The sequence below is a fragment of the Eucyclogobius newberryi genome, unplaced genomic scaffold (assembly GCF_026437365.1).
Source record: "Eucyclogobius newberryi isolate DKJ021-1_F unplaced genomic scaffold, fEucNew1.0.hap1 SCAF_9, whole genome shotgun sequence".
In the NCBI taxonomy this organism is placed as follows: Eukaryota; Metazoa; Chordata; class Actinopteri; order Gobiiformes; family Gobiidae; genus Eucyclogobius; species Eucyclogobius newberryi.
In genome coordinates this window covers 28,700,493-28,727,806 of record NW_027316532.1, presented here as the reverse complement: position 1 = coordinate 28,727,806, position 27,314 = coordinate 28,700,493, and the positions used below count along the sequence as shown (strand labels likewise).

Genomic DNA, 27,314 nt, shown 5'->3' with positions numbered 1-27,314 from the left:
TTAGAAAAATGTCTTTACTTATTAAAATTTAAAAATAAAACTACATCTTCATTTAGTTTGGAGCATCAATTAGATTCTCATTTGATCAAGCATCAAAACGAAATTAAATAAATCGCTTAATAGATTCTTGAATTGTTTTTGTTTTTTTCAAATAAAGTGACCACAAAAAAAAAAAAAAAATCGAAATTGGTATCGAGTATCGCAAAACACTAACCAGAAACTAAACTGACTAAATCAAAAGGTCGATAGTATTTGAAAGATACTCGCTCCCAAATCAGATCTTCTTCTGCCAAGTGACGTTAATCGTTACAAAAGCCGGCGTCCCACTGTTTTAGCAGGCGAGCCCCTAACAACTTTAGTCTGATCTTAATTGCGGAGACGAGGCTCAAATGAGGCCCCTTGATCCTGAGACAAAGGCGGTGCTGAATACAGACACTCGTTAACGGAGAGGTGCCGACCTTCTCCCATTTCGCCTGTTAACACTCGACACTGTAAGCACATGCCAATGAGACTTAATCCACATAAGCTCAACAGATATCCAGCAATCCTGAACATTTGGAGCGATGAACGAGGAAAGCCTAAGAAATACGATTCTGAAGATCAGGTTTTGTTGTCGTCCCCACACCACGTTTGCATATGGAGTTTGACGGTCACATTGCGCTTTAGCTCATCGTGGTTTCATATCCGAAGAGGCCATTAGTTCAGCAGCAAAGATGACAACAATCAATCACAGAACATGCAGTGAGGCACAATTGACATTTAAATGAAATACGAAATATATAGTGGCAAAATATTGATACAATTAAACACTTTTACTCTGCCATTCATGTTGATGTATTAATGTTGTTTCAATTCTACAATAGCAAGAAGGTTTGATACTAGATACCACAATGCTAATAGAAAATAAAATGTAGTGCAGTGTTCTCGCTGGGCTGAGGTTGAAGGATGGCGGTGGGACAAACCGTGCCGCAGGCGGCGCGAGCGAAAAGCACCACGGGGCTGTGCGAGCGATCGCCGCAGCACCCTTAGATCACAGTGCAAACGCCCGCGATGCTTTTCACTAGCGCCGCCCGTGGCAAAACCCCTCAGAGAGAACACTGTAGTGGTAGTAATATTTCCATGTGGTTTTATACAAGTACCGTATTTTCCAGACTATAAATTGCACCTTTTTTCATAGTTTTTGCCAGGGTGCAAATTATACTCCAGAGCGACTCATGTGATATTATTCGTTATTTTACACTGGCAAACGGCAAAGAGGGCGCTCTAGGCTGTGACGCAGAAGAAGAATCAGCACTTCCTCTACCTCAGGAGTTTGCGTAGTTGTTTTGAACTTACACAGAGGAAGAAGAATTCAATGGATTTAGTGATTTGGGGTAATACTGATGCTTTGGTAAACTTGTTGGCATGTTATTTATGCTATAGTGATCTGAATAACTGTTCAATCAAATACATTTCCCCAAAAAATGCGACTTTTACTCCCGTGCGACTTATTATATACTTACTATATATTTTTATCTTGTTTATGCAAGTTCTTCACTATTGATGCTTGTTTAAACGAGTATCTAGTTTTGATTCTAGTTTTACTATAATTATTTTGTAACTTTTTTTGACAACTTCTACTACATAAAACGTTCTCCACGAATACAAAATACAGACAATAATATTTCACCCAAAAATATATTGTTAATCTCATTTTTTGATCGATAGTTGATTAAATGGCCCAAATATATTGGCACAATTATGTAAAACTTTCCAGGAAAACAAAAATGCCCTTTAACCCCCCCTCCATCGCCCTTAAACATAATTAATTAAAGATGAGGGACAGCACTCATCAGTTTCTTGGAAGTTTAGATGGTATTTGGGTCCGTACGCCTCGGGGGCATTGGTTTCTTCTCATGATCCTTGTTGTCCGGTTCATCCTCTTAACGTCTGCGTCCATATGTGAGCGGACCTTTGCAGGACGAGCGCTGTTTGTCCACAGTCTGCAGCTTACGTAACGGGGCGCGGGGCGTGAGCAGGGACCCGTTTACGAGGAAGCTTGGTGGCAGCCGATAGACTTGCTTGTGATTCTTATTTGGTTCTGAGAAAATATATCTGTTTGAGCCTTGTTTTGTCAGGGGCCGGTCCTTTTGTGGGCTCCTGAGAATCCACCGCATTCAAACTGACATTTCCATACTCGCGCATCCTGTGATTGTCGTCTGCTTTTGTGCAAAACTGTGTAAAAAGAGCTCAAGCAGTTTGTCAAGTTTCAGTCAAAAGCTTTCTTCTTTCGGAGTGACGTGGGAAGTTTAAATATAGTGTGTAATTTGTGGTATGTACAACAAACGTGACGTTGTGAAAGCAACGTTTTTACAGCTTTCATGTTCTACAAATTTTGTAGCTGTAAATTATTTTCTCGATTGCTAAACATTTGTGGAATATTATTGAGCAAACCATGACCTGGAATCAGCTACGACCTGAAAACACCAATCGGTTTATAAATTTATTTGAAGCCATTAAAATGTGCAAATTGATTGTGGCATGAACGCCAATTCATCATTTTGACAGTTAAGAGAAGTGTTTGCCAGCATTTTCTAGTATCCAATAATAGCTTTCAGTCTTAAATACATTACATAGACAAAAACTTCAATAATATTTCATTTTCTAATGTTGCGAACAGTCATACTCTGTTTTGAAATATCTTTCTGTTTATAGTTTTGCTGGAAACCTGGAAATGACTTTTTCTATGATCTAAACAGTTCTACTGGATTGACATGAATAAAACACTGTCCCATCGGCTCTGTTTAGAAAAGCCTCTTGCTTAAATACTGCTCTCTTTGTTTTCCGAAGGGGCTGTTGAACGTTTTGGGGGCGGCTTGCTTGGACCCAGGGGCATTGACATGTCGGGACTCATTTTCTAAAACAAATAAAGCTTTCAGCTTTCTGTTGTCATTCCCCAGAGGATGTAACGATGACAATTTATGACACGTTTACCACCTGAGAACGGTTGTGATGACTGATACAATTTAAATTTGTATTATAATCACAGAAAAGAACACACAAATCTAACAAATCATCTAACACAATACGTCCTTTGTGAAACTTGCGGGAAGAGATGACTAAACTGCTTTTGGCCTCAAGTTTTTCCCCTTTCGCTGTTCACCTCAGTTATGGGCCTGAACCACTCGGAGACTGGGGTGCCCCCATCTGGTGTAGATGCGTAACAACACTGTGACAAAGTGCTCTAACTGGCTTTGCACCTTTGCAAAAACACAACAGTGAGTTGTCAGTGGGCTCACGGCTGTTGTTGTAGCCCCCCTCTGAACTATTGTTTGGAAATGCACTCATCGAGAGGTGGAGTCATCGATGAACGAGTAGAGCCTCATTTATTCAGCTGTCTCCCCCACTGTCCCTGTTTGCGTGTTTAACCGCCATGTGCGTATGTATCCGGGGCCGAGTGGAGAAAACACAGACTTTCTGATGTTTAATGTTCATGTGATGTGCTCCGAGATGCAGGACCACACTTCTCTGCTGCACGTGTCCTATAGGGCTCCTTATCAAATCAGTCATGATATCTGTAAGTCCAGAGGGAGAGCTGCATGCGCTTTACACTGGATTTACAGATGATATCTGGCAACACTGGTTTGCTCTGAACTCCTTGCCTTGTGGTTGGAGAGTTGTTTGTCTAAACAGATGTCACAGCGTGATGGTGCTGTGACACAGATGTTCCTGTCCTGGTTAAAAGGTGGTGGCCCCGGGGCCAGAGGGGTCCGGAGCAGAAATGTGCAGCTCAGTGGGCCTTCAGACTTTGTACACAGTAGAAGACGGCATTAAAAGCCTGTGCTGAGGTGAACACAGCAAGTGGCCCTTATGTAAACCACCACATGTCTTCATTTTGAATACAATGTACTGCAGGTTTGTTTTACTTGGAAACGCAATGACAACAAGTCACAAATAAGTATTTTGGTGTCTCCTGTCTCCATCAGCTTCAGACAAATATAAAGATTGTGAATTTCATCCATGATGGTTTGACATGTATTTTTTTGACATATGTTGCTAATCAAAATGTAAATGTAACACAGTGGAATGTGTTTTCTAACGTTATCGGTGTCAAGATCACCAAGTGATCCTTCATGGCTTCAGGTTTACTGTCCCCTGAATGCACCTCAGTGCGCCATATGCAATCTAAATCTTAAATATATTTTATGCTTGTCTCGTTTGGCCTCGGGGTGAAAAGACTTGAAATGTTTCTTTTCAGATGGGATTACGTCTGAAACTTGTGGATTCACCACTCAATTCAATGTGACATGATACTTCAATCAGTACAATTACTCTGATTGGTTTAAAAAACAGTTGATTTTCTGTTGGCTGTTTTTTTGTTGACGAGGTTAAATGAGAGCTGTACATACATTGTGTTGGAAATGGGAGTGGGCGATTGACAAAAATAATTTTGGGCTATCCTGATTCAGACATTAGTTGAGGTTTAAGCCCACCACTGGGTTTAAGTATAAGACAATTTTGAAAAGACTTTAAAACATCCCACAAAAGTGTAGAAACATCACGATATACCCTTAGAAGTTTACAACAAAAAATTTAATTTATTTGATTTAATTTGCATATCTTTAAAACAACATTCACGTTATTATTATCGATATATGTCCATCTGCCCACCTCCAGTTGGAAAAGGGCTCCAAATGTACAGTAGAAATGTACAGATTAAGTCGCGTACAGATCTAAACATGGATAAGAAATATATAATCTAACGCACTGTAATGTACAAGGAATTTCTTCAGAATACAGCTTTACAAGTGTAAAATCATCTGTAATGTAATGTTCAGTTGGCAGCCGCGTGAACAGAGCAAGTCTTCACACGAGCGTCCCGGCCCCGCCCCCTTCGCGCTACGTCACCGGGACAAGCGTATAAACCTCGCATAGCCGCATCCACAGCTAGAGCAAAAACACAACGCGCGTTTCACTCACGGGATTTTTTACTACTGCTGACTCCAGGCAGAACTTTTGATATTTAAAAATGCGCTGCAAAATAAGCTACAGCCTGCCCTGCTCCCCGGGAACTTCTCCCACTCACTCCGGACGAATGGTGTGCTACAGATCGAGATGCGCCAGGTAAAGATCCCTGCGCCATGTGCGACTCTTTAGTGCGTGTTTTTATAGTTTTGGTATTGTATTTGTGTCACGATGGGCTCTTAAATGCGTTGACTTGATTTTTTTGAGCGTGGACACGTCAAGAACGGCCAAACGGAGCCCAATAGACGCGGAACATTTGCCTTTTTTATGCGTGTAGTGCGAGTTCACACTTGTTGCGTTGGTGTTGCCCGTTTCTCGCTGTGTTTCCCGCATGCTGTGACCATCAGTCAGAGGGGGTTTTCTCCCTGGTCGCGTCTGTGGCAGTGGTGGGCTTCAGCCGGACGTGCGTCTCTGCGCGTCTTGGGGGGGGGGGGGGGGGGGCTGTCCTCGTACGTGCGCCCCGACACGTTTTACGGGTTTTAAAGCGGACTTGCAGGACAATGAGGAGTTAATTATACATGTTTAGCCTATAGATCTACACACATAACCTTAACCACTCTGTTTCACGCGCTGTATTAAGATCACAACAAATATAGTTAATAAAACGATAGACGCCGCAAACATTCTCACCATTTTGTAGTTCTTACAAATACAGTTTTAAGTGTTTTGATGCATCCACACTAGGATAATTAGACCCGATGTTTAAAGCGGTGTTAATTAAGTCTCATTTGCACATTGGGCCCCCTGCTGCGGCCCTCTGGACTTAAGAGAAGACCCTTCTCCAATTGCCGTCCAATTGAGATTTGGTGGCATTCTGTGTTGTAGTTGTAGAGTCAGTTGATCTTTGTTAGTGCCATCATCAGCACAGAGAGGGGCGTGTGGAGAAACTTTTGACTACAGCTGCAGTTGTGGGCTTTTAACTTTACTTTCTGGCCCATCATTCCTGTTGGGTATTGCTGTGTGCATTTGTTTTATTTGACTTATATATTATACATAGGGCAGGAAGTTGATGGAACAAAGTGTAGCTCCTGCTGATGAGTTGGTTACGGACTATTCGTTCCAGCTTGGCCTTCACAAAATGATAAGTGCTGATATCTTATGTAGCATATTACTGTAATCTGTTCACATTGATGAGGAGTGTTGTAATGGTACTGAAGTGTCCTCATCAGTAAATACACAAACAGTTTACACAAACCACAGATGTACTGGGCAATTTGTTTAAAGGGTGTGTGTCATTCTTTTGTGCTGGTGTTGAATGAGAGGGATGATATCATCTTTGAGCTCAGATAATGGGCATCATGTGGTAACTGTTTTCTTTTCTCTCTGCAGTGCATCCGGGGCCAGTGTCGTCGCCATCGATAACAAGATTGAGCAAGCAATGGTAAGTTCAGAAACATGACGACAACTGTGGTCACGTTCTTTGTGGGTCGGAACAATGGTTTGTGTCATAAGTGGTTTTCCTATTACAAACACATAGTGACACTGATATTAACACTTACATAGAAGTACAAGACCTACGTGACATGACAGTGGTGACGTACAGGAGGCTCAAGCTTTTACTAATTCAATTCTTGAGAGAAAAAAAAAATGTTGGGTCACTTGACAGGAAGTATTCTGAAGAAGTGAACTCAGTCTCATAGAATTTCAAGGTTGATATTTTAAGCTTTTTGAATAACCGGAACTGCTGTCTGATTATTAGTTAAATATGAACTTCATCTTTCTCAGGACCTGGTAAAGAACCACCTGATGTACGCCGTCCGCGAAGAGGTGGAGGTTCTGAAGGAGCAGATCAAGGAGTTGTACGAGAAGAACTCTGCGCTGGAGCGGGAGAACGCCGTGCTCAAGTCTCTGGCCAACTCTGAGCAGCTGAACCAAGTCAACAGCATAGCTCTCCCGCAGCTACACCGACGCTCGAGTAACGGCAACGCTCTCGTCCACTACGAGGCGGTCACGAGTGCGCCCCACCAGCCCAACATCACCTCGGCGTGAAATCAAAGAAGCAGGAGGTCAAAAAAGACTGCGCCGTCCTCCATTCCTTTAGCTCTATAATGCAGAAGGCTTGGCTTAACCTGCTCCTTTTACTCTCACTCGAGTGTATGTGCCTTGTCCCGGCCTGTTATTGGCTGAAGCGAGGAGCAGGAAGAGCCAGAGTGCGCCCCGCATGCTGGTCTGGTGCTGGTGACGGGGGGGGGGGTCGCGGCACACTGTGAGCTGCTTACATTGGGGTGCTGCTGTGGTCGGGACCTCGGCGCTCCTCCGAGTCTCCGGGACTGTGGGGGGAGGGGCAGGGGGTTATTATTACCCCCCAAAAAGGACTAGGAGGGGTCCTTCAGCTTGAACAGAGCGACCCGCGAGCCTTGGCTTATTTAATGCTGCAACAAAAAAAGCTTGTGTTGTTTTTGTCAGAGCCACAACCTTAACACCAATCATTCTTAGGTTCATTTTTTTTAGTATTTGCGTTTATTTATTTTAAGGGCTGCTATTTTGTAAGTGAACAATAACCAACAAAACTTCTCTTTTTTTGTTTTAAGTCTGTAAGGTATGAACTAGTGAGCAGTTTAGACTCGTTTCTTCTCAAGACGTTGTGCAAACACTAAAGCCAGACTTACATTTGCGGGAATCCAGGTTGAATGTATATTTTGTAAAGTATTAAGAGAATGTGGTATATATAGCCCGTTTAAGAAATGAAATATGTGATGGGATAACAGGAGGCGGTAATTTACTTTTCTAGACATTTTATGTCAGAAATCAAATGAATGGGATGTGGACGGGGAATGAAAAGCTGTGAAAATTGTTCCATCCTACTCTGTAACCAAAGACGCAAGCTGTGTAACAATTGAATGCACAATCTTTTTCTATTTTCCACTTCTTTTTGTCTCTTACCTTGTGTTTTTATCCAGCACTCTTGATATTTTGTCAACCAGAAGGAGCACGTAATTTAGTTGATGGACAGCACTTTCGGCCACAAAATGAGACATGGTTTTTGTGCTGATTGTCGCACGCTACAAAAAGTTACAACACAGGTTTTAATGTATTTAAATAGGATACATTTTAGTTAATGACTTTATCGGCAACCCCACAAAATCCTACTGGAAGCCTTTGTGTCTTTTTGTGCCTTCTTATTCATAGGCGAACCAGAACATAACCAAAAAAGCTTGGTAACTGTAAAATCGGGCACTTTAAAAAAAAAAGTTCCCGTCTGCAACTTTTCTTGCTCTCTTTTATGAAGTCTTTTTCCATTTTCTTTCATTTGATGGAGATGCTGTGTACAGACAGAGTGTACTGTTTGAAAGTGATCGCTGAGCCTTGGAGAGAAGATCTTAATGCCCTTGTAATGTGCTGTTCAAACTATTAATTTTTGGTCTAAAATAAATAACTGTTTTATCATGAGAAAACTTGACTCTTTTGCTTTTTTAGGTTCTTAAGATTGCCAAAAAGAATGTTTTTGTCATGACTCTTATCTATTATAAATGAGTAATAAACATAGATGCTAGGAAGAATGTTTCTTCTAGTAGTTTAAAGTCTTTAAAGTAGCGATGCTCTGGCAGTAAACTTCATCACTGACATTGCTGTGTTTTTTGTGCCTAAATAATCATGTATCACAATATTAAATATGCCCTACTTTAAACAGTGCGAGTTGTCAAACACACTTGGTTCTCTAAATCAGCTTGAGACAGAAATATCAAATCTCTTTCCTTTAAAGCACAGAAGCTTCACACTTTATACAGAGTTGCAGTCAAATGACTGAAACTGGTTTTGTTAGGACCGGTCATAAACAATTACAGCTGCAGAATAGTGTAAAAACTACAGACATGGGACTAAAATCACATTAAATAATTGCTTGATAGTGTGTTTACTAGAGCTGCCATGTGAATCCGATTTTCCCTGTAGCTGTTACAAAGTTAAATCTTATTGGATCAACAATCATTTAGTTACATGAAGGTCATCCAGTGAGTTGAACTTAGCTGACTTGTGGATGGCCTCGGCTTCACAATTGAACAATCTTTTCTACAAACATCAACTGATTACCACAGCGGTGGTAATCAGATTGTGTGCTTTGATTGTGTATTTTAGGGTCATTTTAGTGATGTAATAGGTTTATGAAATGGAACTTGATGTTTCTCACCTACTGTAAAAGTCAGCTGAGTCATTATTTTCTTCAACATTAAATGTCACAATTAAAGTAACAAATGTGAAAAGTGGATCACTCAAAAGTAGGTCTGCTCTATGTCAGCCTTACTCACAGTCCTTTCCAGCAACATTCCAGTAATCATGTTTATTCCTGTTATAATGGGTTGTTACTCTGACTCACCATGACCCACATAAGACAGGGAGTGTTTCCGTGTCACTAAAGAGAAAAAAAACCTGCCAACTAGCTATTCATTCATCTATTAATCTATCTATCTGGAGAGATAGATAGATACGTTTAGAAGTAACCCTTTTCCCAACCTTACCCTTTACCCTCAACTTTATAATTTTGAATGTATTCTAGCATTTTCCTGCACAAATATATGGCCCCGCCAAATGCACCAAAACCGATGATAAACTAAAATGCTCAATTTTAGACTTTATTTTAACAGCAATTCTACGGTGTCATCCTCACCATCATCATCATCATCATCATCATCCTGAATTAATTTATCACAGTCATTCATACAGTCTTTACCAATATAATAGATCCATGGCCTTTCCTTGACTGCCCCTCTCCAGCTGTTATGTTATGTTACAGTGCGCCATCATGTGGATGTAAAGTGTACAGGCGCCAGACATAGACCGGATATACTCTTTATGAGCTGTCAACAAACAAACTTACGCTCCAACAGAAGAGGGCAGTGCTGATAGGCAAAAGTTTTATGAAATCAAAGATAAATGTTGATGAGCTATTGTTAAGTTATTGATAAGTTGCATTGTCTTCATAAAAATTATCTAAACGTTATCTACCGTGCTCACACAGCTACTTGAAGCAGTACTTTAGTGTGAAAGCGCAGACCGGATGACAACACCACCGCCCACAGAGGAGCTGCTCATGTGGCCTGTGTTTCTTGTAGATCCGCAGAGACTATCAACAGAGAGATGGAGAAAGTCCACTCAGCACCTCTAACCGGTGCGCCGTCGGGGTGAAAATACAGTAGATATTGTTTGTGAGTGAAACTGGCGGCTCATCGAGCGTGTTGGCTCCGCGGGGAGGACATGGAGCTGCCGGAGGGAGAGGCGGAAGAGCGCAGGTGAGAGAGGCTGCCACCGGCTGTTAGCATTAGCATTAGCTCAGCGGTTACATCACAGACACAGGACATACAGATTCAACCACACAAATCACAGACGTACAATTTTAGAACTGCAATTTATCTACCACATATATCATGTAAGTTTTATTGTCCCTAAGCCCCACTGTTCCTCAGCGATAACTTCATGGATGTAGGTTAGCAAACATCAACTTTTGGTGCTTTCACTTTTTTCTTTTTTAAACTAAATGCACTATCACTCAGATGGATGAATGGCACAATAGCTACACAATATACGTAAATGCGGTGGGTATTACATAAAAGAAGCGGTGATGGCATAGCGTTTGTTTTAGTGGATTTGACATCACGCTAAGTAGCTAGCTCAAGCTAAAGCTAGCCATCAAAATAAAGGGCTGTCAAAGCTGTTTCCACCATCTGAGTTGGCTATAAATGAGGATGACGAACAGCAGAGATTGGCTGATTTGCTTACTAATGACAACAACGTGATTGCGAATTTGAATAAATATGCAAATATCTCTTAACTTTATTTAATAAAATACATGAATAACATGCACTCGATGACTGGAAGTAAAAAAAAAAAACAATTCTGCTCTATTGTGGTTATATTGTCTGATGTGTTGGTAAAATATACAATAGATAATTCGTACAGTAACTCTATTTTAAGTACAGTTAATCCCTTACTCTAATTATTGCTGTCTGTGTATGAAGATAATGTGTACTGTTAAAGCCCTCATGCATGTTACACGGTGTGATAGGATTTGCAACTTAAAGTGCAAAGGCCAAACTCGTGATTTTCGGCCCAGCCTCTTTTTCTGCGTTTACATTCATTTTGAGGGAGGGTTTGCCCTTTCCAACACAAAGCTGATGTTTTGTCTGGTCATCACTCACAACTTCCATTTCTGCCTCTGCAGCAAAACTTTAATGGTTAGTTTTTGCTGACATATGACAAAATGAATAATGGAAATGAGCTAGCACTTCATGAGCAAAATACATTTTCCTTAAGCTTAAACAATTCTACTGAATGTATTTCTGTTCTCCCTTCTGTGTCTTTACTAAATGCCTGTCTGTTTTCATGCCAGGAGGGAGCACTGGAAGCTGTTGTCCAGTCTCAAGACCACAGTGGAGGGCCTTGTCTCCACAAATAACCCAAATGTGTGGTCACGCTATGGAGGCCTTCAGCGCTTGCACAAAGACATGAACAACATCCTCAGCCATGGACTGAAGAATGAGCAGGTCAGCATTTCACACTTAACTGTCTGAATTGCCCAATCATTATTAGACTATACATTATGTTTTATAAGTAAATTAATGTTACCTTAAACATCCTGGAAGTTAGAAATTAGAATAACATTTTCCCCTTTTTGCTATGTAATCAGATAATAATCATTAATTTATTTCTTTGCACTTCTTTTTGTTTAGGTTTACTACAGGCAGAAGGATTACTGGCCTTTTGTATCATGTGTTCGATTCATCTGTCCCAATCTTGCGGCCCATGTTGAACAGGTATATTCCCCAAACTTTGTTATCTAACAACCAATTCTGACATAATTATGTTGCACAGAATTAAAGGTGTGAATTAAAACATTGTGTTATCCATTTAATTTTCACTGTACCTTCCAGTTCATGCGCCTAGAACAAGAAGTCACCAGTGGGACATCAAATACTAGTGAAAGCTACAAGGCAGAGCGCTGGCTTCTTCACAGTTTACAGGTTCATATGCTGTCGGCACAATTGCGACCTCTGCTCAGGCATCAGGGACATATGCGCAAATACTATAAAAGTAAGTGTAACATTTCTCATTGACTTCAAACTATCTGTGTACTTTGGCTTGACAAATCATATTTAATTTTCTGCAGATTCTGCCTTCCTGCTCAGCGAGCCTCATGTTACCGCCATGTTTCAGTGCCTTGAAGCTGTGGAGCAGAATAATCCTAAACTGTTGGCCCAAATAGATACTTTTGGGGTATGTTCTGTTCATACATAATAAATTATGTTTATTTTTAGATCATTGAATTGTTTTGTGTTTAAAGTTTTGTTCTTTTTGGCAGCTGTCTCCTCTAAAGGGCTCTCCGGTCCTGGGTCTGCTGAAGAGCCAGAGTCTGTGTGTGTTGCCAGGGTCTGGGGGCGTGTGGAGGAGTGCTGACTCAACTTCCAAAGGAGTCTCTTTAAACCGCAGACTCGCCACCTCCAACTGTTCCCTGCGTGAGGCTGATGACAGCACCCCCAACACGAGCCACTCCACAGATTTTGGCCTCCAAAATGGCAACAGTACAAGTGGGTTTTGCTGCACTTTCAGATAAGCGCCTTACATTTTGGTAAGGAATTAAGTGTGTTTGCACAGCTGACCGGTCTTGTCTGTTTCATAGACAACTTATCAGTGGCGGCAAACAACCCAGGACCTCTATGGGTTTGTGTGTCAAGGGCAGGAGAGTGTGAACCAGGGGCAACTCCAGCTCCAAACCACATTTCGACACCTTCCATCACATTACCAGAGTCTCCGTCTCCGTCTCCACAAGAGACCTGTGATTCTGGTGAAGGCGACTTTGACGATGGTCCAGAGTACCTTGCCATTGGTAACCTGGGGCAACGCAATCGTCAAAACTCCAGAAGCTCCACCCCCATCAGCGACCAGGGCGAAATGAAGGAACAGGATACTCCAAACAGCTTATTGGCTCCACCTTCAGCAAGGCGCTCCTCTTTCTCTGAAGGACAGAGGGCGCCGGGCCGGGGGTCTCGAGGACATACTCGGTCGTTTTCTGATACAGGGCTCAATCAAAAACTCAGGAATGGTGAGTATTGAATTGTAAGAAATTACTTTGATTACTGTTCAGTAGAAGTTCAAAACTGTAAAGTGCAGATGTAAAAGCTCAGTAAAATGAAGGAGCTTGATTTTAGTAAACTTTTTTCTGCCTCAGTATTCACTTCCACTTTGATCTCTTGGTAAATGGGTTCTGCTTTTGGGCCTTGGGTAACTCTTTGTTTATGCCATATCTCCTTTCTATTCCTTACCGTGCAAAGGAGCTGGCCCACGGAAAATCACCATAATAATTGAGGATCCGGTTGCAGGTTGGCAGCGCAGTTCAGCTGTGCTCCATCACATGACCCATTCCCTTTTCTCTGCATGACCAAGCACCTTCTCATTTCCGTCTCCACTTTTGTACAAACATTTGTGAAAAGTCACTCAGTCAGTCTTTATTTTGTTCAAGTGATGTGATCATCAGATGTTCATTTATTATTATTTTCTTCCTTTTCCATTTTATTATTTTGACATTGTCTAAGCATCCAAATGATCAAAAATAATGTATTGTTTTATTATCAAATGTAATCATTTAGTAATGGAGAATGTGATAATCATGCCCTGCACTATTATAGACATTACTATAGCATGCAGTCAGATTGCTGTTTGTCTGTTTCATACATTTTAACACCAATGTTTATTTTAGAATCATCGGGAGAGGACCGTGTGAATGATTATAATCCCTTTTCATCAGAGCACAGTGATGCCAGTTCTTCTAATTCTCTTTATACAGAGTCTGGTAAGTTTGAGTAATGCCGGTAATAAGTTTGCTTTTACTGTCTTCAATTTTAAGTTCTTTATATTTTGTTTTGACACAGATGGCTCACAAAGCAGAAGTGTGTCTGATGGGATGTTCCGGAAGCCGTCAGAGGGACAGAGCCTTATTAGTTATCTTTCTGAGCAGGACTTTGGCAGCTGTGCTGATCTAGAAAAGGTTCACATCTGTTAAACTGCATAAGTATTGAAAAGGGTGTGATTATCCATTGATACCCTGTCGTTGCCCTGTTTTTAGGAGAATGCTCATTTTAGCATTTCAGAATCCCTAATTGCAGCCATTGAATTAATGAAGTACAACCTGTGGCGTCAGGAGGAGGAGAGGGAAGAGGAGGGGGACAGTGACTCTGAGATTCAGCAGCTGAAACAGAAAATTCGGCTCCGGAGACAACAGATCCGCCGCAGCCGCGTCCCGCCGAGCGCATTCTCCAACCACAGTGAGTGTCTGAAACATAACATTTCTACTACTACTTTATTTGACTTGTCACACTCTTTTTAGATTTTAACACCACAGACAGTGGCACTTCTAGACGAAGCTCCCAAGACTCTTACCAGGGCCTTTCTGACTCGGACTCGGCCGAGGAGGTGGAAGAATGTGAACTAAGAGGTAAAATGCAACAAGTATTTTTCTGTCACAAAATGATGTGGCAGAAATTGTAATTTTAAATTTGTGTAAATGTACTGTATACTATAAATTATTTTTCCAAATTTCTCATCTTTTTGCCAATCATCTTATTTCATACAGGATCATAAACGAGCACAACCATTAATTGGCATGTGATTATTCCTTCTCATTGTCTAATTGGAAGCGGGCATTGTGAGCAGGCTTGGTGTCGGCTGCTTATCTTTGCTAGGCCAACTGCTGATTATCCTTTCTGCAAACTAACAGCTAAGATAATTACCAGATTATTGCTTTGACATTAATTTGGGACTAGTTCGATATGGGATGAGGAAGCTCCCTGCTGGTGTGTTGAAGCTGGATGTGGTGCCACCTGTCCATAAAGCAGTTTGTGCACACAGTGGTGTGTTTTGACTGTCCGTGCTTGTGGTGATGGTTGTGCTGAGTGTTTCTGTCTCTCAGATGGCTGTGAGGGGCAGTCGCTGCTGGCAGTGTCACAGAATGGCCTCTCGTTGTCACTCGCCTCCCTCTTCTCAGGTATCTGCCGGACAACTGCTGGAGAGGCTCCTAGTCCAGTCCTTCTGAGGGCAAGCTTATGGCTGCAATTCAAACTGAGACTTTGCCAGCTGCTATCTCTTATAAAATGCTTAGAGTCTTATCTTACACGGCTATATTATTATACAGTACATTGTTATTTTATATTTGAATCGATTTTAAGCTATCATCCTTATAATGAAATAACAATTATACTAAACATATGACCCAACATGAAAATACAATTGGTAGAAAGTGGCCTTTTTTAATACATTTCTTAGTCTATTGTAATTTTAGGAGGTGAAATGTTGCATATTTTCAGTTTGGAATGGAGCCTGCTGCCTCTTGTCGTCTTAAACCTGCTTGGCTGTGTGTCACTGCTTGTAGTGCAGTGCTCCAGGGACTTGATAGTGTAAAATTCAAATATGTCTGTGCTTGTAGGAGCCTGCATTAGGAAACTAGCACTTTGTAAGTACTGTACAGTGTCGACAGGGACTTCATTATTCTACTGATTTACACATTCATCGCATATTTTCCACCTGCATTTTTTGCCATGTGGCTTTTTATTTACTTTAATTCAATCCAAAGACTTAATCTACTCACAAGGGCTTTTTGCTTGGGGTAAATAGTTCTTCAGCCAATTTATGGCTTGTCATATTGTGTAAGGGAGGGACACTAAACGCGTGTTGTAAAAACACACGGCAGCCTGATATTACAGTAACATTTCTACCACATTCCAGTGATTTGTGTGACTAAATTTAAGAACGTAGATTTTTTTTTTCCTGTTTCCTATTTTTTGTTTTTGGGGCACGTTTGAGGATTTTAGCTTTTCATCACTTGTTAAAACATCTTCCGCTTTTAAATGGAGGTTATTAAAATAGTTCAACTTGTACTGCCAGAGTCTTAACCTGCGATAGAAGACTTGTTAGATGCTCAGTTTATGGAGATGCCGTGATCATTCAGACCAGAGAGGGGACTCGGAGGGTTTAATTTTTGAAACTGGCAACACAAATGAGACAAACCAGGCTCATTCTGCTTTCTGACTGGAAAATTGCCTTGAACCAAAATACCAAATTTTGTTTTTGTAATCAATTTTTACCTGGTATCTGGGGACATCGATACATCCATCCATCCATCCATTTTCTACCGCTTGTTCCCTTTCGGGGTCGCGGGTGACTGGAGCCTATCCCAGTGACTTCGGGCCTTAGGCGGGGTACACCCTGGACAGTGGCCAACTTGACATCGATACATAATCACGTAAATTAAATTTGAAATACAAATTCTGCCTACCCTCCCTTTAAACAAGCATGCATGTCTCTAATTTCTAACTAACGGTGCCATTTATGTCGTCGTAATCACCTGCTGATATATTTAGTGCCTCACACGCATTTTAAAACTCTTTTTTTGTCATTTAACGTGTCCCTATACTGTATTTATGAACTATGACCCTCAGATGCAGACATAAAACGCAGTGTGAGCTCCAGTGGCCGGTCCTTCCTCAGCTCAGAGTCCTTGTAAGTCGCTCCTTCCTCTTTCACTTCTGTCTGACGTACAGTTGACCTTTTTCTTGTGCCCCCCAACATCACATCATTTACGCTTTTAAGTTCATTTATGACTAGGCTGAAAGAATTATGGGAAAGAAAAGTCTTGCTGACACACGTTTGTCCTTCTGCAGCAGCTCTCCCTCGTTTCTCCAGTCCAACTCGGCGGAGTCCGTTGCGATGGGTTTGCTCCGGCAGTTTGAAGGCATGCAGCTGCCGGCCGCTTCTGAACTCGACTGGCTGGTCCCAGAACACGACGCGCCTCAGAAAGTATGCGCAATTTAAACGTTTTTACCGCCCTCTGTCCAAAGCGCCGTCAATGTCTCGCCATTTTGATTCTGACCCGGTTCTACTTTCGCAGCTCTTACCCATTCCCGACTCTCTGCCCATCTCCCCTGACGACGGCGAGCACGCTGACATTTACAAACTGAGAATCCGTGTCCGTGGCAACTTGGAATGGGCGCCGCCTCGACCTCAGATCATTTTTAACATCCACCCTACTCCCAAGTCAGTAAATGTTACCTGCCATTGCACGTTCGTTTAACCCAAACAACCATTTAAGCGAGTGTGTTTCTTTATTCAATCATCAGAAGAAAGATTGTCATCACAAAACAGAACTATCGCTGCGCCGGCTGTGGCATTCGCGTCGACCCAGGTAGGAAAGTTCTGTGTTCCCCATGAATGAAAGTGACTATGGTGGCCCCTCATAATCTAATTTCTGCCCCAATAATCTAAAAACAAACTGAAACTGAACAAAAATGGTTTTACAAATGATACTTTATGTTTGTGGTAATGTCATAATTAAGCGTATATCAGTCCTGTTTTGATCAGCAGAGGCAGTAAGCGCTCTAAAAATAGTTCTAAATAAAATGATAGTGCCACCTTCGTCTCAGTATAACCCTGTGGTAAACACTAAATGTTGTAATGGTGCTTTAAAACCCTCACTCATTCACTCTTTCCGTGTGTTTGGCCTCAGACTACATAAAGCGACTGCGCTATTGTGAATACTTGGGTCGCTACTTCTGCCAGTGTTGCCATGATAACGCACAGGCCATTGTACCCGGCCGAGTTTTGAGAAAGTGGGACTTCAGCAAGTATTACGTCAGCAACTTTGCCCGTGACCTTTTAAGCAAGATTGCCGGGGACCCTCTGTTTAACCCCAACGATATTAATAGTGGTCTGTACAAGAAGATCAAGGCTCTGGAGGCCGTCCGGGTGAGTCGACGGCAAATTGAAAATCAGCTGTAGCTTTTGGATGTGATGTAGGTAGGTTACATCACTCGCACCAGATTATTATCGTTTTTTTATTGTTTCAGGTTCTAAGGGTGCAGCTGTTGCACATGAAAAACCTCTTCAAGACTTGTCGTTTTGCCAAAGAGTAAGTTTTTTTGCTTTCATTGTCGTCATAGTCTTGCTTATACCACCCGCTTGGATAGTGTTACCAAACATGAAATGTCTTTGTTTGTTGCTTTTCAGGGTTTTGGAGCAGTTTGACACGCTGCCCGGTCACCTCACAGAAGACCACCACCTCTTTTCACTCAGTGACCTCACAGCTGTCCGCAACGGGGAACTTGCCCCTCGATTGAAAGAACTGCTCAAACTTGGTACTAGACATGTAGCTGGCTGCGTGGTAAGTGCATGTTTACGGCAATACTTGTTTTTGTTAAAGGAAACGCGCGCACACATTTACCATTGCCGTCACGGTATACCTTTGTTAAAAAAAAAAAAAAAACATTAATTATAGATCAGTGGTCCTTTTTTTTTATTGAGTAGTCAAAAAAATGAAATAAAAGTCAGTATTTTGAATGTGTTTTTTTTGTCTCCCTATGTATGGGTCCCATCTGTCCCTCACACCAAGTACCACCTAAGATGATATTTGGCTTTCTTTGTACCAGATCTAAATCCAGACACTAAAATAGTGCCAAGACTAAACCACAGAGTAGGAAGTTCTAAATTACAATGAACTCAAATAATAATAATGATACATTTTTATTCATAGAGCACCCTTTCGTGCAAATCTGCCATTCAAAGTGCTTAAAATTAGTAATAAGAGCTTTGCGATATAAAAACAAATGCCGAATGAGACAAACAAAACCATATCTTGTAAAAAGATAAAACGGCATTGCAATTATGTAAATAAATAAAAAATGTGCTCTGGGGCTTCAGATGTGGAGAGTATGAGGTCCACAGCTTTAGGACGTCATTGACAAAAGATGCACACATTTTATTCTCCATCAATTAATGAGTTTAATGAGGAGGACCACATTGTTCTGCCAGACGTAAATCAGGAAAATAATACATGTTTCTAAATTAAACTATTACTCGAGCTGTACACAAGCTGTCTCGTGTACCACAGTTTGAGAAACACAGATTACAGGGGCACCGTGTCACTTTTCTGGTTGATCACCCCGCCACTTGTCTCTATGGAAATGTTATAGCTTAGCCTGGAATATTCCACAGAATGACATTAATGACTTAATTGGGCTGGTTTTGTTTAATGCCACATTTTGGAACATTCTGGGCCAGTGTTTCTCAAACTGTCTCAAATCTAGTTCTGTTTTTGTCATCCTCTGAGTTCATCTTCACTCAAAACTACCTGGTTCTGGTCTGTTTTTAGACCGTGTTTAGCTATAATTTAGGCCTGATAAATTCCGGGTTTAGATCAGGTGGTGGTCAGAAAGACAGATATTAAAGTAGGTGGTACTTGGTGTGAAAAGTACAAAAAAGCGATTATGATAATGACCATAGTGCACACTTTTAAATGGACTCGACTCCCCCACATCCCTCTTTTAACCCAGGTTCAGATGAGCCAGAATCACTTAACACAAACCCACTTTCGAGCTCAGAATTCATTATTTGTCATAAATCTTTAGCCTACAAACAGACTTAAATTAGACTGTTGTGTTGATCTGTTTCACTTCTACTTGTCTCCTCCAGCTGTGCCAGGCAAAGGGCTTCGTGTGCGAGTTTTGCGGCAACGAGAAAGACATCATCTTCCCCTTCCAGCTCAGCAAGTGCCAGCGCTGCGAAGGTGAGCCCCCCGTGCAGGTGTCGGGCCTCAGAGCCCAGTCCAGGCGCCCGTCTCTCTCCGTTGCCTGGAGCGACCTGAAGATTGTCAAACCCCGCAGGCTCGCGCGGCTCCTCTCGCTAGACAGGAAGCTCGGGGAGGGAGGGGAGGAGTTTCCCTATAATCTCGATTCAAATACTAATAGTGAAGAGCTTAAGGTGGGAGAAAATGACAGCACAGACACAGATGAAGTCGCACAGGAAAAGGTCAAACAGGAAAAAGAAGGTGTGTTTAATTTTTTTAGCCCGAAGAAATTAATAAAGGCTTTGTCTAAGAGTAAAAGTGATGCGCGGGAAAGAGAAACTGACTCTGAAACGGAGGAGGAAGAGAAAAAAGAGGACAAAAGACCCGAAAGAAAAGACAAAAGTTTGTTTAAAGTTCTTCACCTGGAAAAGTTAAAAAAGAGCCTTTCCAAAACCGAGGAGAACGAGAGCACAATGAGTGAAAGTGGAACGTGCAGCAGCGTCGAGAATTTAGATCACGTGGCAACGGTGAGCGAGAGAAAATCACTGTGGAAGCTGCCAAAACTAGTCAAAAGCTTTTCAAAGAGCGAGGCGGAAGCTGATAAGACGATTAAACAGGAGGAAGATGCATGCGAAGTTGGTTTATTTGCACCAAAACGCGTTAAAGAATCGAGCTGGATCAGAGTGGGTGAAACCACAAAGGAGGAAAAACCCGAGTTTGTAACCAGGACCAACTGGAGGTCGCACAGAACGCGAAAGGCCAGGAGGTTAACCAGAGGCAAGAGAATCATGCCCGATATGGACCCGAAATGTGAGACAAAAGGTGCCGAGAATGAGCAGAGCAACAGCTCCGATACTGGTCCCCAAATTCTGTCAGAAGACGACGCAAAATCTGATTGAAACATGTAAAAAATGTTGTTTTTGTCCTATGATTTTGTGGTTATTTGGGTCATTTCATGTCATTTTAGTAGTGTTTTCTTTAGGCAGTTCTTTCGTTGTGGCTCTGCTCTGCTTGCACAGCTGTTTAGGGTCCTTTTTTTTTTTAGCTGATTGATAGTGGAGCCTTTGAAGTCACACAGTAATGACCGTGAAGTACCATTAAAAAGTTGAAATTGTCTACATTTCATTTGAGGTTAAGAGGAGGACAACAATTATCAACACTTCAAAAATACTGCGTCGGTGCAAAGCCATCATTTCATGGTTTTTTTGTGTTCGCATTATTTATTTTACCAACATGTGTGTTGTGTTTTTGCCATTTCTGCACTCCTATTTCAGGAGACAAATCAATAAACTTGATTTTAAATTATTATTTCATTGGTTTTGTCCATTAAATTGTAGTTGCGTTGAGTACAGTTGCGCCCTGGTTCCCGCAGTATCAGCTCTTGCCTCCACCTTTCCGCTCCTGCTGTTTTTTACTTTCTCCTCCTTTTTATACCCGTCTCCTCGCCCTTTCCACCTCGCCTCTTCGCCGTGATTGGTTGCTTTGCTGTGACGCCGGAGAAACCTGTAGAACTGGTTATCATTTGTTTGTTTTCAAGGGCGTTGGCTGGTTTTACACTTGCTTGACTCTCACCCACAGCTTCAAAGGTGCTGCGTTTGTTTCCATAAGTATAAAGCGTGTGTTTTTTTTTCTTTCTGCCCTCCTTGTTTTCAGAGTGCCACGCGTGCTACCACCGCAGTTGCTTCAAGCCGGGTAAAGCGTGCCCTCGCTGCCAGCGCCTTGCAGAAAGGAGGGAGAGAATGGCTCGCAAAAACATGGAGGAGCAAGAGGATGAAGGAGGCGGGACGTGAGGCCGATGGAGGGGATAAACTCGAGGAATAAAGAAGGAGCACAAACTCGACAAAAGTGATTGTAGTTACTAAAGACCTCAAACATGCCTACTGCTGATTTTTTTTTTTACGTGCGTCGTTTGTCGGCCCCTTTGTGCACTTTAATTTGTAAAGTTTTAACCAATCGACCTGTGGCTTTACTGGCGATCGCTTCTAAAAGATTGACAAATGTGAACGATTTAAGTGACAGCGATTTTATCTGATGCAATTTCACACAAGATGGAAGAATTTTATGTTTTGTTAATTGTGAAGAGAGGGCCAAAGATGTATTTTCCAAGTGTTTTTCTTTATTTTTAATTGATCTTTGATAGAGTTTGATACATTTATTTTTCTTTTTACTTAAAGGTGCACTATGTAACTTCTCTGGTTGCTCGTTTCCATGGGGGCAAAAGTGATGCCATCTCCACAGAGACAAACTGCCAACTCAGAAGTTACATTTGCACTTTTTGCTGCTTTTTAGGTAGCGTCTTTCTTAGCTCAAGTTTAAAAACGAGACAAAATCTATTTCTAGACATTTATATTGCGCGTTTAATTTATTTTACCTGTTGCCATTCCTTTTTGTGCTCGGTTTTTAAAGTATTTGGGACCAACGCACTTGAATCGACAGCTGGTTACTTCAGACATTTGGGCAAAACGACTGCTAAAAGTGGCAAAACGGCAATATGTTTTAAATGGTTTGAACTGGCCTCATTAGCACTTATAACATTTGGGATCGAGTCATGTTGCACTGGAAACGTAAAAAGAAGTCACACTTATGTTTAGTTTTTTCACCTAAAGTCAATACACTTAAAGGCCTATGGTTTGTTCAAATACATTTCACAGATCTGTTCTTTCGGCAGCTTTGAGAACACATTCCAAATCTAAGTTCATCTGTCTACACTGGAGAAAACGCACTTACAATGAAGACTTACAATGTGATTCTCTCTTATAAACTGCTTGTTAACTCGCTCTTTTTTTATTGTTTTTTATTTCACAACTGCAGCTGTGTCATTTGACTGCCTTAAATCATATAACGCTTAGAAGGTTTAAAGTGCAATACTGATTAAAGTTTTGATTAATGTATGTTATAATTATGTTGTGAATACAATAAATGATTGGCAAGACTGTTACTAAGTGTCACTGGTGGTCATTAACATTAAAAGTGATTGTTGTAGTTAGAAAATGCTAATGTGTTTGTTTTAAAAAAGAAAGAATTGGGGGAAATGAAAAAGGTGGCATCGAGAAACACTTTCTGGAGGTATTTTATTGCTATTGAACGCTAATTGTGGGATGTTGTTAATCCTGGCTGATCCAGATGCACCACATGCAGATAATGACCATGGCGTAGCAGGAGATGAGCAGGAGGTAGATGCGGAACAGGAGGAAGTCCAGCACGTATCCCACATGACACCACTGTTCCTGCAGCTTGCTCTCCTTCTGCAGGGAGTGTAAGTGTGATCTCAGGTCCCCCACGTACTGACAGATCTGCTGGAGCTCAGGGAGGGCTGCACCTGCCACACAAACACACACACACACACACACACACAAACAAACACACAAACACACACGCACTGGAGGATTGTCCAAGAGGCAGTGGGGGAAGAAGTACTGCATTTTGTTCAGTAAAAGTACAAGATACCAGAGCAAAAATGCACTTGAGTAAATTGAGTAAAAAGTGAACGTATATCATGCAGATTTTTGATAACTGTTTTCTCAATGTTTCTTTTCTATAAATATTTGTTTGCTTAAGGGTCGAACAAAAACCTTTAGATGGTACGTCACGTAAATGTGCTAAAACAATAAAAAAAAAATGCCTCAAACCAGCCAAAGTATGGTCGTGTAGTCGTGTACTGGAGTAGAAAGTACAGGTACCTGCTTTTAAATGTAGTGTGGGAATGTTTCTGAAGTACAGTACTTTTACTTTTGTACTTTTGTTACTTTCCACTACTGCCACGATGTTTATATCTAGGGATGGAACAATACAACAATAATATAATTTAACGGATTTGTGGTAAATTTTGCATAATTCTGAAAATCTGCAACAAAAATAATCGCTGTTAAAGCACCAGATTGTGCAGAAAAAGCTGCTCGTCAGTCCGGTTTTCTTAGATTGTTGTTTTCTTCTAATTGTCTTATAATAAAGTGCAATTCAAATTAAGTTGTTTAAACATTGAACTTATTCATGATATTAAAATGATGAATTCCAATACCCATAATATTTTAAAGTATCAACAATTTTGGTTTCAAGACTGTTGTCCCTCTATTTGTCTAAAGTCCATTTTTCTTGTTGTTATCACCATTGTTACTGTTTAGTATGTGTAAAAAAGGAAAACAATGATTCAATAAATTAAAAGTGTCAACAATTGTGATAAGTATTGTGATATTATCATAATCGCGACACAAAATGTTCATATGGTCCCATGCCTGTGCTATACAAACAGGTGTAGTTACCTCCCAAACTGCTCTGGTGTGTGACAGGCACGTTGTTCTCCGTTTGGATGACTGTTGAGGGTGAAATGCAGTTTAGATTATTAGGTTTATCTTCTTCATGCTTTGTAGGAGGTTCCACTACTTCTGGCGAGCGATAGCAGATGAGACGGGCAATGTGCTTGAGGACAACTATTCGAACCCAGTTTGGCACCTCCTTGTATTTCATGGAGTTGTGGTGGAGAACATTGGTGATGACTACAGTTTCCAGCAGACTTATCACCATCAGTGCCAGACAAACAGAAAAATAGATACCTAGATTTGAAGAAAGTATTGTCAAGTGGTTTGTTAGAAAAAATCTAAAAATAAATATATGATATCAGTTCACTGACCTATGATAGGTGTGCCATTGGCTGTACTGGGCAGCAGGTCGTTCATGATGAGAAGAAAGACTGTGTAGCCCAAGATGAGGGTCATCTTAAATGAGGCACGGTCCACACTGTGAGGAGGCAAGTAAAACGACAAGATGTCGATGATCATCAGGAAGGAGCTGGGGATCAGGAGGTTGACCACGTACAGCACTGGACGACGTTTGATCACCACCTAAAGCAGCAATGAAAGCGATTCACTACAAACGGTGGGAATGCTGTCTCTCCCTTTCTTCCTCCGTGTGTAAAAGCGTAACATGTTTTATCTGCCCGCGCTGACTGACCCAGAAGGTGATGATGTCCCACTCGTCGACGCCAAACTGCAGGATCGAGGTCTCACCCAGAATGTCCACCAGCTCCCACTCCCCACTGGCCTCCAGGTAACGCCGGGAGTTTCTCGACATCTCCTCGAAGCTCAGAGCAGGGCTGAGCCTCACGTCTTTGACTGTGGCAAAGGACAGATCTTTAATAACTGGAGAAACATTTGGACCAAAAACAAGAAGCCGACTCACTGGTGTGCATGTAGGAGCCAAAAGTAAAGCTGCAATTCTGAACGTCAAAGGGAAAGCTAAAAATCTTCAGGTTGCAGGCCGAGACGAGGCGAAGCATCCTGTCCCAGCGGATGTGTCCCGTGTGGTTGACGTAGACGAAGGGACAGGCTTGGGACACGTCGTCGTCCACACTGTAAAGGTGTTCAGATGGAGGAGTGAAATGACGACAGCGCGGGACGGAAATACATCACTTACAATTCATAAACGATGATGTCTGGGGACCACAGCTCCTTCACGGGGAGAGATAGTTTGGTGACACCATCACACTGATCCGGATCCCATATGAGAAACTCGTGAAACCAATACTGTAACGAAATGATTGAACAACTTTACACAGTAGATGTTCACTCGTGCAAAACTGTGCTTACCAGTCTAAGCCAGAGAAAAGTGGTAAGAATCTGTGCTTTCTCGTTCTAAAATGGGAGGAAATCAAGACATTAGAACTGTTTGAAGCAGGTTAAGTTAAAAAGATCGAGCGTCGCTGACCACTCCTAGCACTGCGTAGAGCGTGAACGAGATGTTGGTGACGGTGGGGTTGCTGAGGTTCACCGCAGGTCGAAAGGACTGGAGATCAAACACGGCCTTCAGGGAGTCGTGGGTGGGCCCGCTGTGTCCCTCTTTACACTGCAGTTCACTCTCACACACCGACACTGGACAAGAAAACACGAGTACAAATCCACAGTTAAGAGTCACAAAACTGTTCATAACCAACATCGGGCAAAGCGGTCAATATTAAAGAGGTTAGTTTCCATTACCTGATAGTAAAAGTAAGCAAAAGAGGCTGATGTTCTGCGGCGTCATGGTGAACCTTCCTTAATGAGCAGCTTCACCAGGATTGAGATACTCTGGCGTCTTGTAAACGGAGTAAAACTTAACCACGCTCTGTTTTTATTTGGAGGAGGATGCTAATCAACTCTCCAGAGAGATAACTGTAACAACCAATGTCCTCTAACTGCTCGCTATACAAATCAAGCCTTTTTTGTCAAACCGAACCACCAATCAGTTATTTGCTTCTTTATTCAAAATACAATAATTTGAGGAAGATACAAAAACAGAACATTTTGCACTTTAAAAAAATGATAAAGACTCTAAATTGTTTATGGGCTACACACTAATACCTAACTGTTAATTCAGAAAACATTAGGTTTGGAAACATTGGATGATATGTTTAAAATCCTTTGTATTAAAAAAACAAATTACAACAAGACTTGTTTTTTAACACCTATGATTGGGAAATCCTCTCACCCATTTTATTTTTGAACACCCGCACACCCCAGGGACGTTAACGTAGACAGCTGTTACTGTCCAAACAGTAAAGTCCTATATGAAAAACATATTTACAATTCAAATATGTATAAGCTTTTATTTTTCACATGAACCAAAACAGAACAAAACAAGAAAAACAATCACAGGAGCCAACAAACACATTTACACAGGAGCAGACTTTGCTCCGTTTTGCTCGAATAAGGCACCCAGAAAATGTATCAGAACCTCAACATTCTGTCTTCATCTAATTGTTAAATGTTTGATTTTTTCAAACTTGTAAGAAAGAGCCATGTGAGCCACTATATGAGGCTTTGGGATGAGAGCTGATTGGCTGTTTAGGGCTAACGCCCTTTCGTGTCTGAAAAAGTGTGCTAGAAACAAACAAAAATTTATGCATGTGAATACTTGTGATCATTAGGATCATGTGACCTATGACCCTTTGACCTATAAGTGTTGTTCACATGTTAATATTGCTTGAATGTGGAAAACATTGATGCTCCTATTCTTCACGACAACTAAACACAGCGGCATGCCGCGTCCTGTATGCATTATGTCCTTATATATATATATACAAATATGTATTTGTATATATATATATATATATATATATATACAAATACATATTTGTATATATATATATATATACAAATATGTATTTGTATACAAATACATATTTGTATATATATATATATATATATATACATACACAAATATGTATTTATATATATATATATATATCCAAAGTCGCCACTGCGAAAAAATGGCACTCGCTCTAATATTTTGTAGGACCGCCTTTGGTTGGCTTTGAATATTTTCATCATGAAAATGCATCATGAATGCATTTAATGGCCTTGAACCAGCACAATGCAGATGAACAGAATTCAAAAGACGCAATCACACAATTAATGTTATCTGGTTTTACCTTCCCTTGAAAATGTTTTTTGCAAATATGTCCTGAAGCACTCAAACATAACTGATTATGCAAATAATTCATCACAAAATGTCTAAATGTTGAAAACAAAATTGATGCTCTCGAGTAAAAAAAGCTCATGAACCACACTGGATTAAGCTTTATTTATTATACATAATAACTAGATCATTCACAAATTCTAATTTACATTTGACCATGAACAAGTACACAACAGCTCTACAGAATAATTATTAAAAATATCCACCTTTTTTATTTCCCTGTTTTCCATAGTATATTGAGTTTAATAATGTGAATAAAAATGTATCTTGTCCATCACTTTTTATTTTAGTAAATTGTATAAAAAGTGATATTTACTATAAA

At 41.0% G+C, this 27,314-nt stretch overlaps 3 protein-coding genes across 6 annotated transcripts in view; 2 read left to right on the top strand and 1 right to left on the bottom strand.

Moving 5' to 3' along the window:
• The window catches only part of LOC140353711 (TSC22 domain family protein 4-like), a 28,708-nt gene extending 20,309 nt beyond the window's left edge, over positions 1–8,399 (top strand). For both annotated transcript variants that reach the window (XM_072438400.1, XM_072438399.1), the window contains 2 exons: positions 6,334–6,385; positions 6,730–8,399. In XM_072438400.1, coding sequence (XP_072294501.1) covers positions 6,334–6,385; positions 6,730–6,993 — 316 coding nt within the window. In that variant the 3' untranslated portion in view covers positions 6,994–8,399. The remainder of the gene's footprint in view (positions 1–6,333; positions 6,386–6,729) is intronic.
• Positions 8,400–9,998: 1,599 nt separating this feature from the next.
• rubcn (rubicon autophagy regulator) lies at positions 9,999–21,345 on the top strand. 3 transcript variants are annotated; one of them, XM_072437905.1, is made up of 22 exons: positions 9,999–10,229; positions 11,327–11,480; positions 11,667–11,750; positions 11,868–12,027; positions 12,104–12,210; positions 12,296–12,521; positions 12,614–13,036; positions 13,266–13,313; positions 13,691–13,783; positions 13,863–13,978; positions 14,057–14,255; positions 14,318–14,425; positions 14,900–14,974; positions 16,425–16,485; positions 16,647–16,782; positions 16,874–17,019; positions 17,103–17,167; positions 17,489–17,727; positions 17,829–17,890; positions 17,989–18,142; positions 19,450–19,543; positions 21,197–21,345. In XM_072437905.1, exons 1-22 carry the CDS (start codon positions 10,195–10,197, stop codon positions 21,331–21,333), a joined length of 2,922 nt encoding a protein of 973 aa, XP_072294006.1. In that variant the 5' UTR covers positions 9,999–10,194; the 3' UTR covers positions 21,334–21,345. The 3 variants fall into 3 exon arrangements, with proteins under 3 accessions (XP_072294006.1, XP_072294007.1, XP_072294008.1); XM_072437906.1 differs by lacking the exon at positions 13,266–13,313; XM_072437907.1 differs by lacking the exon at positions 14,900–14,974.
• A 1,250-nt stretch (positions 21,346–22,595) lies between these two features.
• On the bottom strand, positions 22,596–25,558 carry LOC140353490 (5-hydroxytryptamine receptor 3A-like). Its single transcript, XM_072438065.1, has 9 exons — positions 25,513–25,558; positions 25,244–25,407; positions 25,126–25,170; positions 24,953–25,062; positions 24,719–24,888; positions 24,491–24,651; positions 24,171–24,381; positions 23,791–24,093; positions 22,596–22,856 (listed from the first exon to the last, which is right to left on the bottom strand). Exons 1-9 carry the CDS (start codon positions 25,556–25,558, stop codon positions 22,648–22,650), a joined length of 1,419 nt encoding a protein of 472 aa, XP_072294166.1. The 3' UTR covers positions 22,596–22,647.
• Positions 25,559–27,314: the final 1,756 nt, after the last annotated feature.